At 48.9% G+C, this 13,340-nt stretch overlaps 1 protein-coding gene across 7 annotated transcripts in view; it reads right to left on the bottom strand.

The window, feature by feature from the left end:
• The window catches only part of St8sia5 (ST8 alpha-N-acetyl-neuraminide alpha-2,8-sialyltransferase 5), a 68,488-nt gene that overhangs the window by 14,450 nt on the left and 40,698 nt on the right, over positions 1 to 13,340 (bottom strand). For 6 of the 7 annotated variants that reach the window (XM_031366082.1, XM_031366083.1, XM_031366087.1 and 3 more), the window contains 2 exons: positions 9,362 to 9,454; positions 853 to 939 (listed from right to left, as the gene is read on the bottom strand). In XM_031366082.1, the coding sequence (XP_031221942.1) occupies positions 853 to 939; positions 9,362 to 9,454 (180 nt within the window). The remainder of the gene's footprint in view (positions 1 to 852; positions 940 to 9,361; positions 9,455 to 13,340) is intronic. The other variant, XM_031366084.1, reaches the window with a different exon arrangement.

The following is a 13,340-nucleotide window of genomic DNA, read 5'->3' as shown; positions in this document are numbered from 1 at the left end:
GGAGAAAGGAGGGGGAAGGAGAAGAGAGGGGAGGGGAAGGAAAAGGGGAGAAGGGGAGAGGAGACTTCCTGGTCTGGAATTACCACAAACTGAAGGTATTGATAAGGGAAATAGAAATGCTTAGTGACACCTACTTTCTACAGCCTACAGTGCAAGATCCCTTCGTGTCAACAACTCCCCAGTTCGTTTAAACTTGACCCTGAATGGCTGAAGCCCAGTTTAGACACAAGTTGCCAGGACCACATCAATTTCTTAGTGTAAGGTCTACCTGCCCTGGAGTGATACCACAAGCTGGCAGGAGACTAGCAACGGAGAAAACCCCAAAGCCCATCGTTAACAAACAAGCATTTTTGGATGCCTCCCGTCTGTTTGGCTTCCACAAAAGGGCCTGGAAAACTCAGTTACTGCCCCTCTTGCTGCCTGTTAATTGTGGTTAGAGAGTAATTAAGAAACATCAACGGCCAGGCCCAGACATCAGGCAGAAACACGGGACTCCAAGGTGGGTAAAGTCACTGTCCCAGGACAGGGAGGTCGGGACAAAGAGATTGTAAGGGCTAGCTATGGCGGGGCCTTAGGCAAGGGCCTCACTTGGTCTATATCAGCCTGAGATGGAGGTTATGGCCCAACCAGGCACGGCAGCAGCAAGGGCCACAGGGCCACCGCCAAGAATGGTGGACACTAGCTGGCCACGTGCCGACTCGGCCACTGCTCACATCCCTAAGCCCCTAGGGTCCAGCTCCAGGCAGATGCCCACTGAGAACTAGGTGTAACAGGATAATGGGCACCTGAAGAGGTGGCAGTGGGGGACCCGCACCACAAGGAGGGAGGGCAGATGACAATGATGAGACATACTTGAAGAGGTTGGCTTCTGCAGTGTCCATGGCCCACTTGCATATCTGGAGGCTCTTCCACCTTTCAAACAGCTCGGACTGCTTCACCCTGTGGGAGCAGTAAACAGGACAGAGGAGAAGGTCAGGCTGCACCCACACAGTCCCTGAAAATCCACCTTCAGTCCGTATCTGCACGTCTTAACCACTTTCAGCTCAAGCAAGTCGTGCTTTCCCTCAAAGGCTCACCGTTCTCTCAGGAACCAGTCTGTAAAGGAAACAAGCCCACATCCACATCGAAATGCCCGCCCAGCCCTGTGCTGCACAGAGCACTGGGCTCGCAACCATGGAGTTCCCTCCCCAAGGAGGTCAGGAAGAGGAGAGAGACTGAGGCTCTCTTCTGAACAGCTCCAGGCCTTATGATGCTGGCTTTAAACATCTCTGCACCAGTATGCTCCCAAGCACCCTCAGGAAAGGGGACAGTGTCTTAAGAGGCGACTCTCCCTTACACTGAAGCCCACAAAGGATGATAACCTTACCAATTATAACTTCACCGTTACATCAGCCTGAGCTCCTCGCTCACTCAGTCCTGAGGTGCCCAACAAGCGTCTGGAAGGGACTTGTTGAGTATCACACCTGAAGGATGAGTTCGTTGGTGAACCAGAGCTCAGATCAAGTCTACTTATTGAACGCCTCTACTTGGCCAGGTGTGAAAATACAGGAGTAGACCCAGCATCTCCCTGCTTGCATGGAGATCCCAGGACAACACGGAAGACACGGTTCAAAGAAGCACAGACTGCCTTGTCTGGAAGAGGAAGAAAAGCAGAGCCAAGAACTAGGGAAGTGACCGCCGCCATGTGGTTGGCCGTAAGTTTCTTGAAAAGAGAAGTCTTGTACAGAATCTTGAAATAATGTGTACGTGAGCCACACTGCTATGGGGGGCGGGGGGTGTAGTTCAGTTAGACTGAGAACAAAGGCCCTTCCGCAGGAGCATGCCTGTAGTTAAAGGAGCCCCCTCTTCCTGCCTAAAGCAAGCCTTTCTTGCAGCTTTCCCAAATCTCCGGCAGCAGCCTGGCACCCCTCGGCCCACAGGATATCAGAAAGTAGATGCATCACACAGCAGCACCCTGGTTCACCCACTGTTCCTCTCCCCTTACCTCCCTGCACTTCACAGCCTCCTAGAACAGGATTGGCAACTGAATCAAACACGTCAGAGAAATGCAGCACTGCCAATGCTCCGGGCCAGGGGCCCAAAGCTTGACCTTACCCAAGATCCAGACCTTACTCTGGGTGTTTCCCTTACCCTTGTCACATCCTGGGCCAAAGCCAAGGCTAGACACCAAGCCTTGAATCCTGGCTCCCTCCCCAACTCACAATGTGACCCGGGTAAGTCACTGAATCTCTCAGGACACTCAGTGGCTCTGCCTTGGAGATGGCTCTCCCATGCTCAGCCCTGCTCCCCTCTGAGGTTGCTGGGGAGAGCAAATGGAGTCACGTGCATAAAAATCCACTATCTATACAGATGCAGAACACTTTCACCTTAAAGATGAAGGGCTGACCCAGATCATCTCCCCTTTCTCTCATGGCCAACATCCCAGAAGAAAAACAAATTGTTCAAACCTGCCAGGATAAAAAAAAAATAAAAAAAAAAATAAAAATGTGACAGGGACGGCTGTCTCTGTGGAAGAACACTCTCAACAGGCCCACAGAATGAGAAGTGAGTGAGTCAAGGGTTACAAAGCACCCCCTTCCCAAAATTCTAAAACGAGGAGCAGTGGACAGAGGCATGGCCCTAAAAATGAAAATCAGTAAATGGCTGTGAGCCATCAGAGCTGGGACCAGAGCTTGGTGTTAGAGAACATACCTGTCCTGCATGAGGTCTTGGGGTGAACCCTTCCCTGCTCCCCGGGACTGAAGAGAAAGCAAAGAAATGAAGCCATTCAGTCCAACTCATGCCCTGAAACTTCCCCAACCCGATGTTTGATGTCCAATGAAGTGGAGAAATCAAACCATCCGTTCCTTTCTAAAGTCCACGGCGTTCCCTGTTAAAGACAGGAGCATTTTGCTCATTCATTTCAAAGATCTTCCGACATGGAACTAGCAGCTTCTAATGTGAACAACCAAGGGTAACTGAATATCCCTGGAGGGGACAGAACAAGATAAACTACCAGATTAAATGACCACAGAGAAAACTACTGTAAAGCAGACATCCGCGATGTCCCAGAGATGTCCAGTACAATACCACTGCCATAGACAAGGACGCTGTAAGGGCAAAGCTCTGGAGAGAGTGCACTAGAAGAGCTGGAAGACGACACTGAGGAATTGTATCAGGATGGAGAAGCAAAGGGGCAAAAGAAAAATGGCAGAATTAAAAGATGCCCAGACCCTATCTCCAAAAGACATAGGTGGGGAGGCAATCAAAGAAGACACCGGACATCTACAACCACCCTCAGAGAGAGCGGGGGAGGAGGGGAGGGGAGAGAAAGGGAGAAAGGGAGAGGGAGGGGGAAGAAAGGGGACGAGAGATCAGGTAAGCATGAAGGGACTCAAGCCCTTCTCTCTCATCCACTGCTTCCTGGGACTTGACTCGAGAACAGACAGAAGTAAGGAGAAACACAAATCAGCTCTGGACTCTAACCAGAAGTGGTTCTAACCTTGAAGAGCAGGGATAATGCCAACAGCCTTGTCTTTTGTGGCAGAGTCTAGAGACACTGTAGTTGATAGAAGAAAAAAACCCAGCTTACTAAGGTAACGCATCCATAGAAGAGCTAGAACTAAGCAATATATCTTAGAGCCGTTTGTTTTCTAGTGTTAAGACAAAACTCCTGAAGCTGGGCACTTACAAAGGAAACGTCTGTTTAGTTCAGAGTTTAGAAACTGAGAGTTCTAAGATCAGATGGCACCACTGCTTCGCTTTCTGGCGAGGGCGTCAGAACTGCCGAGGGGCATGGCAGCGAGCTGAAGATAGTTCGGAGTCAGGATTAATCTTGTATAGCAACCCCAGACCCTATGTGTGTGTCCATGCATGTGCATGTATGTGCATGTGCACACATGAAACAGTGTGTGTGCTCGTGTGTGTGTGTGTGTGTGTGTGTGTGTGTGTATGTGTGTATATAGCATAGTATATTGGAGCGTGCATGCTGGAGTGTGTGTGTGTGTGTGTGTGTGTGTGTGTGTGTGTGTGTGTGTAGTGTACTGTAGTGTAGTGATCCTGTGTACCTGCACACACACATTCAGATGCACAGGCATACGTGTGTGCATTTGTGTGGAGATCAGAAGTCATTGTCAGGTATCTTCCTCAGTGACATTCTACCTTAGTTTATGGGGACAGGGGCTATCACTGGACCTGGAGCTCACCATTTCAGCTAGACTCTCCAGCCAGAGGAGATCCAGAGACCTTCCTGCCCCGCCCCTCTAGCTCTGGGGCTACATTACCCCTAAGGATCTAGCTGCCTCCCTCTAGGCCCCACTTCTCAAAGTCCCACCATCTCTCAAAGTACCCAGATGACCCAGCACATGAACTCCTGGGACTAAACCACAGCCAAACCACGGTGTCCTTAAGCTGGGACAAGGTGAGGAGGGAGTTGGGCCGGAAGGAGAAAGGTAGAATCCTTACCTGTCAAAGCAGAAGATCTATGAAGGAGGGGGGAAGTGAGCAACTCGCCAGCCGCATTCGAGCATCCCTCAGAAGGATAGCATGCCAGCCATGAGAAATAGCTGAGAGTCCAAAGGAGCTAGGCTGAGAAGGCTGGGGCAAGCTCTGGATTGTTGGTGCTATACGCTTTTGGGATTTACATCATCACACAGAGAGCCTCGCTGCCCTCCCTTGTTGTCCCGTGTCTTCCAGGGCCTATGATGTCTGCACCCCAATCTCCTCCTCTTTCACCACTCATGTGTTCCCTGTACCCTACATCCTGAGCCCATGCAGTGTCTAATCCCGGAGATACCTGGGCTCAGGGCTTGACTTCACGGATCCCCCCACCTGGCAGAGGACACAGCCTTTTGAAAAACCATTCTGGATCTGAGCTTTGAGGGACATGAAGGACCTCCCAGCCCAGAGTGGGGCATTTGCTGGTGGCCCTGGCTCCGGGCTGCTCTTTTTAGCCTCATGGCTGGACTCTGCACTAAGCTCAGCAACACATGGATAGGAAACGAAGCCAGAGAGGTGAGGCCGTGAACCACGTGTGGGTGTGAACATGAAGCAGCAGTTTACTTAAAAAAAAAAAAACAAAAACAGACACTCAGAGGACTAGGATCAAACATAAATAATGCGGACAAGAATCAGCAACAGACATTGTCACGGCAAATAACCACAGAAGAATCGGATCCCTGGTGCCTCTGAAGCTGTCAGGAAGCAGGGTGCTTTCCGTGTGGGCGTTTTCTGGCTGACTGATTTTTACCATTGATTTGAGAAATTTTGGATCAAAATTACTCCCTCGGGGATCACACATCTCCCTGTGTCCTCAGACAAAATACCAGCTGACACTCTGTGTGCCCAAAAGGGACAGTATGTGCATCCATCCACAGATGGAATGTGACCTCTTCCCTGTTACTTAGGTCAGTCCTGCAGTGATCCAGGTCACGGGACTAGGCTGGAGCAGAGCAAAGACTGAGAGTACCCAGATGACCCAGACATCAGCCGGCCTCTGACTCTCCAATATCTCCCATGGAGGACCCACAGCCCCTCAGCTTGGAAATTCAGGGAGGGAGGCACCAGGCTTGCTATTCCCTGTTTCCCCACAGACTGACACAGCCCATTCCCTGTGAATGGCCCAGTCTTGCCTTCACTTGTGATTTGCCTTGACTCTGCTATACTTCCACAACTCAAGTCCCCGGACAGAACAGCTGCCATGGAAGAAACAGTCTATGGAAGACTGATTGGGCCTGAGGCCAACCGCTAGAACTGCCGGTCATCCCAGGAGTCCATCCTGAGGAACGAGACAAGGTATTCTGAAGACAGAGAGAAGAACCCATGGCAACCTGTGGAAAGATCCAAACCCCACCAAAATGAGTCCGCAACCAGGGGCTAGCATGGTCGCAGCTATTGGGAAGTCTGAGATGGCTCTTCGCACCCTGCAGTATTTGTCTATGGCTTCAAATCTAAATGTCTTGGTAATTTCTCAGCTGGTCTCTAAATATCGGCTGTAACGGCAACTCTTATTGGCTGAATTGTGTCTCCCCAGAATTCATATGTGGGATTCCTAACCTCAGTGTGACAGTATTTGGAGAAGTGGTCTTTAAAACAAAACAAAATAAACAAAAAGCCAGGAGAAAATGAAGCCACTAGGGTGGGCCCTAGGCCATGGCAGGTGCTCTTATAAGAAGAGAGTAAGACACAGATGTAAACCAAGGGGCAGCTGTGTGAGGACGTGGTGAGAGGACGGTTGTGAGCAAGCCAGGAAGAGAGGCCCATGACACCTCTTGATCATCCTGCCTCCAGAACATGGAGGAAATAAAAGACTCACCTGGAGCCAAGGAGATGGCCTGGTGGTATAAGCACTTGGCATGCAAGCATGAGGACTGGGTTTCGGATCCCCAGAGCTCACTCAAAGTGCAGGTAGACAGGTGGCTTGCCTATAATTCCAGCCCCAGAAAGCTAAGACTCTATAGCAAGTTGGCTAGCAAGACCAGCCATATCAGTGAGCTCTGGGTTTGACTGAGAGAGCCTGTCTCAATGAATAAGATGGAGGAGTGATGGGGGATGAGCCTTAACATCAACATTTCGCCTACACATGCAGGTGCATTAGCCTCGCCCGCCCTCGCCCTCCCCCCGAAAACATGCACGCATGCATGTGTACACACATACACACACACACACACCCAAAAAATAGAAAAAAATGAAGTGGCTTGATAATGCTTCCGTGATGGAGAGATCACCAACAACATACAGAAGACAGCCAGTGTATGTGCTTACTCTGCACTTCGGTCCGGACCCTGAAGTATCCATGAAGAAATTATGTTTTCTAATTTAAAGCTTAACTGCTTTTCTTTTGAACATTCATTGTTCTTGTCTGAGGAACAATGCCAACAGGGGTTCCCTAGGGATCCCAGTCAAACATGTGAGGGCCTTCATTCTGAGAGATGATAAACAGGAACCTTCAGCTCCCAGCTGAGGTCTGAGTAGGCTCTGTCACATAACTCCTGTCATATAATTCCACAACATCTATTAAACCACACTCCTGTGTACTGCCCCAAATCCTGTCCACAGGGTTCCACAGTCCCCAGAAAAAGACATGGGTGCATCATGGATCCTCTGGTACCATAGCTTCCATTTTCCCCCTCACATGCTGACCTGCAAGCTGCTCTGGACCTTCAGAGCCAGGACACAGCAGGGACCTTCCTGTCTCAAGGGCTCACACCAACTGTCCCATTTAGAATCTTCTTGACCTAATTACTATCACCCCCACAGACAAGAGCCTTATCTGCCCTTCATCAGCAAGCCCTTGCCTGACTTCACCCACCCTAGGTCAAGTTCCCTATCACCCAAAGAATTAGTCTCCGAAGTTAGTCCTGTCTGTTTCCCCGCTGGGCTATGGACTCCCCGAGAGCTGGGACCACAGAGCTGTATGCTCATCTCAGTGCAAAGTAGACTTCACAGGAGGCAGGCTTTATTCATCTCTAGAAAGGCACTCAGATTGCTGATCATTAGAGGGACATGACCGTGACAGACAATCCACTGAACTCTCCCAAGGCCTTACTCATGGGACTTGCAGCAGCAGCAGTGCATACGCATGTGGAGTCTATACACCCAAAGGCCCGTGCGATGAAGGCTGATTCTCAGTGTGATGCTAGTGGGAGGTTGTGGGTCCTTTAAGAGGTAAGGCCATGCGGGAGGTCTCAGGGTCATTGGGACTGGCCTTTGACAGTGCTGGTGGGAACCTGGTCTCTCTCTCTTCCTGCTTGGTCATGAAGACATCGGCTTTGCTCTGCCTACCTCATGTTGCTTTGTCATGGCATGCTATCTCAACACAACCCCCAAGACAGTGGGACTGCTCACTTCTGGGTTATTATCTTATTATATATTCATTATAGTGATGGTAGGTTCACTGGCAGATTATGTGTATAACTCAGAGAAACCACTGTTGCTGACTTTATAGAAGAAAGAAATGAGAGAAAAGAGAGTGGAATATCCATACCTACGGAGTGTTGATGTGCACCACTCCCACCCTAGGCAATGCCTGCTCTCCATTGTACAAACTATTTCCACTAGTTGGCAGCAACACCTAAGAGGTGGGTAACGCCATCTCCATTTTATAAGTTAGGGGAGGCTCAGAGAAATTAAGTCATTTGCCCGATAATTACTAGCAGGGCCCAGAATCAACTTTTGGTCCCTGATCTGCCTGAACACAAAGCCTATACCTCCCTCATGACACACCACTGCCTGACTCACACTGCCTGACTCACACTGCCTGACTCACACTGCCTGACTCACACTGCCTGACTCACACTGCCAGACTCTCACTGCCTGACTCACACTGCCTGACTCACACTACCTGACTCACACTACCTGACTCACACTGCCTGACTCACACTACCTGACTCACACTACCTGACTCACACTGCCTGGCTCACACTGCCTGGCTCACCTGCCTGACTCACACTACCTGGCTCACACTACCTGACACACACTGCCTGACTCACACTGCCTGGCTCACACTGCCTGACACACACTACCTGGCTTCTGGCTACCAGCCATGGGAAGAGTCTTTGAGATTATGTTGGGGGGTCATGAGTCCATCTAAGCCACCCAACATTACCTCTGTATACATTTTATTTTGTCCATGTCCAGATGTAGCTGTTTCTAAACAGAACCAGCGCCTGAAACAATTATATAATATAATCCGGACCTCTCTAGGCTGGCCTGCTGGGTTCGTGAATGTCATAACAAGGGAGGAAAGACTCAAGGGAGCACCCAGTAAGAGGCTTGGGTCCTCCTCCACTGGCTCTGGGAGCACTGCGGGGATGGGCTGTGGGGTGGGATGGAGTAAGGGATGCTTCTTGGCCACTCACATGAAAATGTATTTAAGGAATCTCCACACACAGCTGTTGTGTGTGCATGGACACAATGGACGGACACACTGGCCCCTCAGGAGTGCCTGCCTGGCGTCTGAGAGGCGAGGCCACTTTGCCATAGTCCATTTTTCAACACTTGGGTTTTGTTATCACTTAATTAACAAAACAACGAAGAAATTAAAATTGTAAAAGACATCAAGTGGGCAAGGCTTAGCCCTACAGGACAAGAGACTGAATTTCAAGTGGGCACATCCTGGATTCTTGAGTTTCTCCTGAACAAAAGAAGCCCAGTGATGATAATCAAGGAGGCTGGTAACTGAGCTGGGGACTTCAAGGCTCAGCCAGCAGAAGTGGCCTTTGTTCTAAAACATCTCCCAGGCCTTTCTAGCGCCCATGGAAGAGTTCACTTTCAGTCTATGAAGTCTGCCTTGTGTGTCTTATTTCCTTCGGTTCTGGGGTCTGCCCGCCCCACCCCACCTCCACATGCAGCCTCCACCCACACCCAGCCCAGCCTCACTCACATGGATAGCACCTTCACCTCCAGGATCTCCTGCCTCAGTTCCAGGCATCTCGTGGAGTTAAATTCTAAAGGCTCCTTGTAAAACTCGAAGTACCTGAGAAGCGACAGGGACAGAGGTGACACAGAGAAAACAGACCAGGTTTTCTAGGACCAGCCAAGGGCCCGAGTCCAACAAAGAAAACAAACTAACCCACCCTATGGCAGAACCCAGATGGGGGCTGGCTCTAGGCAGGGCAACCCCACTACACTATACGCATGTAGAGGAACAAAGACCACTTTGGCCACCACTGAAGGGCAGGCACGGGGTTCATTGCCAGTGAGTGGGTGTAAAGGGGGAGACAAGGCAGCCTCTCTGAGCTCCGAGCAGGCAGAGATGGAGATCAGCACTGCCTGGCAGCCAGTCTGGGAGGCAGGCAGAGGGTTGTCTCATCCTTTCTTGCCCTTTTTGCCTTCCTAGGACAATGTCCTGTGACACAGCCACAGGCAAAGTTCAGGCTGCCACCGATCTTTTTTTTTCCATTGACAAAACATTTCCGTCCTCCATCTGTTCCCTTACTGCTCATGTTCGCTCAGTGCTGTCTGTGATGTGCCCCATCTGCCTACCAGAACAGCTGGGGTACCCACAGCCCTGGAGTCAGGAGTTCTCTCCCTGGGCAGAAGCCGGGTGCTCCTTTCCTCATGGCCTCTTCCACTCCCACGTGGTTCTTCAGCCAGGACTGACTGTTGGATCGCAAGACAGCCTCAGAGCCTGACATGCTAACTGTGGGGCTCAGTGGTCTCTTGACAAGTAACCCTCAAGAACCAGAGTGGGAGAGGCACCTAGGGCCATCATGGAGGCGGAACTGGGAACGCAGGCATCCTTGAAGCATGTCCTAGGACCTTCCCAACCACGGTGGCAGTCACCACAGTACCAATCTGATGCCATCGACATGCATACACTGATGGAAAGATTGTAAAACATGGGCTGGAGGAGTAGCTCAGTGGTTAGATGCTTGCCCACTAAAATGAGGCCAAAATACGTTCTGTACAATGAGTTGTCACCTATTTCCAAGATCAACCAGCTCTGCATCTTTATCCTAAAAGAATTAGGTGAGAATTCATAAGAACTGAGAATTGAGGATCTCTGTAATATCAAACTCACCCTCCCTCTATGTTTCCCTCTTGTTTCTGAAGCCTTCTCTGCCTCTCTCACTTGCAAACTCAACTTCAGAACCTAGGTCAAAGGCCTATGCCTTCGGGAGCTCTCATGTGGTTCCTCTCCCTGGGCTCTATACACTATGTCTTAATTAGAACAAATAAGATATCACATCATAATCTGTCACTGTACCTATGGCCCTTCCAAATGGTGAGCATCTCAAATGGAGAGACTATGTCCTTGTTAATTCTTTCTCATCTACACTGCTAAAACGGCATACTAAAGACTACATTTCCCAGACTCCTTTGAGGTTAAGGCCCTGGAAACAATTTAGGTCCAACCAATCAGAAACATTCTCAAGAGACTGATTCCAAGTTACTCTTTGAGAAGCATAAAAAGGGAAGTGGGGCCGATGGTGGTGGCATGGTTCTCAGTAACAACAATCATGGCAACAACTTTGTGATTACATCACAGACAGCAGCTTACATCATGGCCCCATTTCACCACGCCAGTATTCAGTGCAATGGCTAGTCTTGGTTGTCAACCTGACTATATCTGGAATTAAATAAAATCCAAGTAGCTGGGTATACCTGTGAGAGGTTTTTTCTTTATTAGATCATTTGATATCAGAGGACCCACTTTTAATCTGGATCTTTTGAGGTAGGAAGAGCCACCTTTAATCTGGACTACACCTTCTAGTCTGTCTTTATCACTACTCTACTGCTATGAAGAGGCACCATGATCAAGGTGGCTCTTATAAAAGATTGCATTTAATTGGGGACTTGTTAACAGTTCTAGAGATTTAATCCATTATCATCATGGTGGAGAGTCCGGTGGCATACAGGCAGGTACTGGAGCACCAACACACACACACACACACACACACAAACACAGAGAGAGAGAGAGAGAGAGAGAGAGAGAGAGAACACTTTGGGCTTGTCATGGGCTTTCGATACCTTAAAGCTCATCTCCTGTAACACACTTCCTCCAACCAGGCTTCATCTCCCAATCCTTCTAATCCTTTCAAATAATACCACTCCCTGGTGACTAAGCATTCAAATATATGAGCCACATTTCACTCTAATATAAAATGTACAGTTTGAGGAGTAAAGGAGCATCTAGAAGTGTAATGGAGCTCAGTACAGGTTTAAAGAAAAGCCTGATGCTAAATGGAACAAAGGGAGTGGTGACCTCAAAGAAAGACCTCACCAGCTAAACTTCCAGCTTGTGGAAAGGAAAGACAAGCTTGACAGGGAGGAAGCGACCAATATCAGAAATCTGATGTGAATGTAACTGAAGGAAGTTGCCAAGTTCCAGCCCCATTAAGCTGTAGAACGCGGCAGCTCCAGGCATGTGGCTCTGGCTTTAGAGTCAAGGATATATAAAAGGGGCTTGTGAAACCTCCCTCCATAGCTAAGGAAACCTGCTGAGGCCAGGCTTGTGTCAGGGGTGTCCCGGCAGGGAAGCCTGGAGAGGCCATAGCTAAGGAAACCTGCTGAGGCCAGGCATGTGTCAGGGGTGTCCCGGCAGGGAGGCCTGGAGAGGCCATTGTGTGACACTGTGAAGGTGAAGCCTGGATTAACTTGGAGACCTCAAGATGCTGGAGATTCCAGAGTTGTGGGGTACCTACCAAGGAGAGCTGCCGAGAGGGTGTGAAACCAGCCCAAGAAGGGGCAGTGGAGTTGGAGATCTGAAGAGCACTATGACGTCAGACATGGAGATGCAGAGTTTGGAGTTTGCCTGCTGGTTTTAAGTCTTGCTTTGCTCCAATATTCCCTCACTGAGCTCCTTTCCCCCTTTTTGTAATGGTGATATACATATCCTGTGCCATTTTGTGATGAAAGTATGTGATCTGCTATTTTATTATTATTATTATTATTATTATTATTATTATTATTATTATTATTATTATTGCTATTTTATAAGGGGTGATAGTTTGCCTTGAGTATGCAAAGAGACTTTGAACTTTGAATTTTTAAACTATGTTCAGGCTGTGGAAAACTATGGGGACTTTTGAAATTGGACTGAATGCATACTTTGAGGTATGATAAGGATACAAGCCTACGGGGTCCAGGGAGTGAAATGTGGCTATTTGAATAAGAATGGCCTCCACAGGCCCATATATTTGAATGCTTAGTCACCAAGGAGTCGTATTATTTGAAAGGATGGGAAGGATTGGGAGATGAAGCCTGGTTGGAGGAAGTGTGTTACTGGAGATGGGCTTTGAGGTTTGAAAAGCCCATGACAAGCCCAACGTCTGTCTGTCTGTCTGTCTGTCTGTCTGTCTGTCTGTCTGTCTTCTCTCTCTCTCTCTCTCTCTCTCTCTCTCTCTCTCTCTCTCTGAGTGTGTGTGTGTGTGCGCGTGTATGTGTGTGTGTGTATCAAGATGTAGTTCCGTTACTGTTCCAGTACCTGCCTATATGCCACACCAGGCTCTCCTCCATGATGATAATGGATTAAACCCAATTAAATGCTTTCTTTTATAAGACCTGCCCTGATCATGGAGTTTCTTCACAGCAATAGAACAGTGACTAAGACAGAAGTTGATACCAGGAGTGGGGTATTGCTCTGACAAGCATGCCCATACTGTTTGTGGTGGTACCATGGAATATTTGGAGACTTTGAACTAGAAAAGCAGTTGACCGCTTTGAGTGGGGCTTATGGGGTCATCGCAGTAGGAGTATGGGAGACAATGCTTCTGAGAATGATGCAGATTATGATGGCTGGCTCAAGAGTCTTTGGAGAAGAAGAACATTACTAAGTGTCCTGAAACCGTTCTTGTGATATTTTAGAGAAGAATGTGACTTCTTTCTACCCTTGTCCAAAAATATCCATCTGAAGCTAA

The sequence above is a fragment of the Mastomys coucha genome, unplaced genomic scaffold (genome assembly GCF_008632895.1).
Source record: "Mastomys coucha isolate ucsf_1 unplaced genomic scaffold, UCSF_Mcou_1 pScaffold13, whole genome shotgun sequence".
Lineage (NCBI taxonomy): Eukaryota > Metazoa > Chordata > Mammalia > Rodentia > Muridae > Mastomys > Mastomys coucha.
Note: the sequence above shows the minus strand (reverse complement) of the source record. Positions and strands in the feature narration are given on the sequence as shown.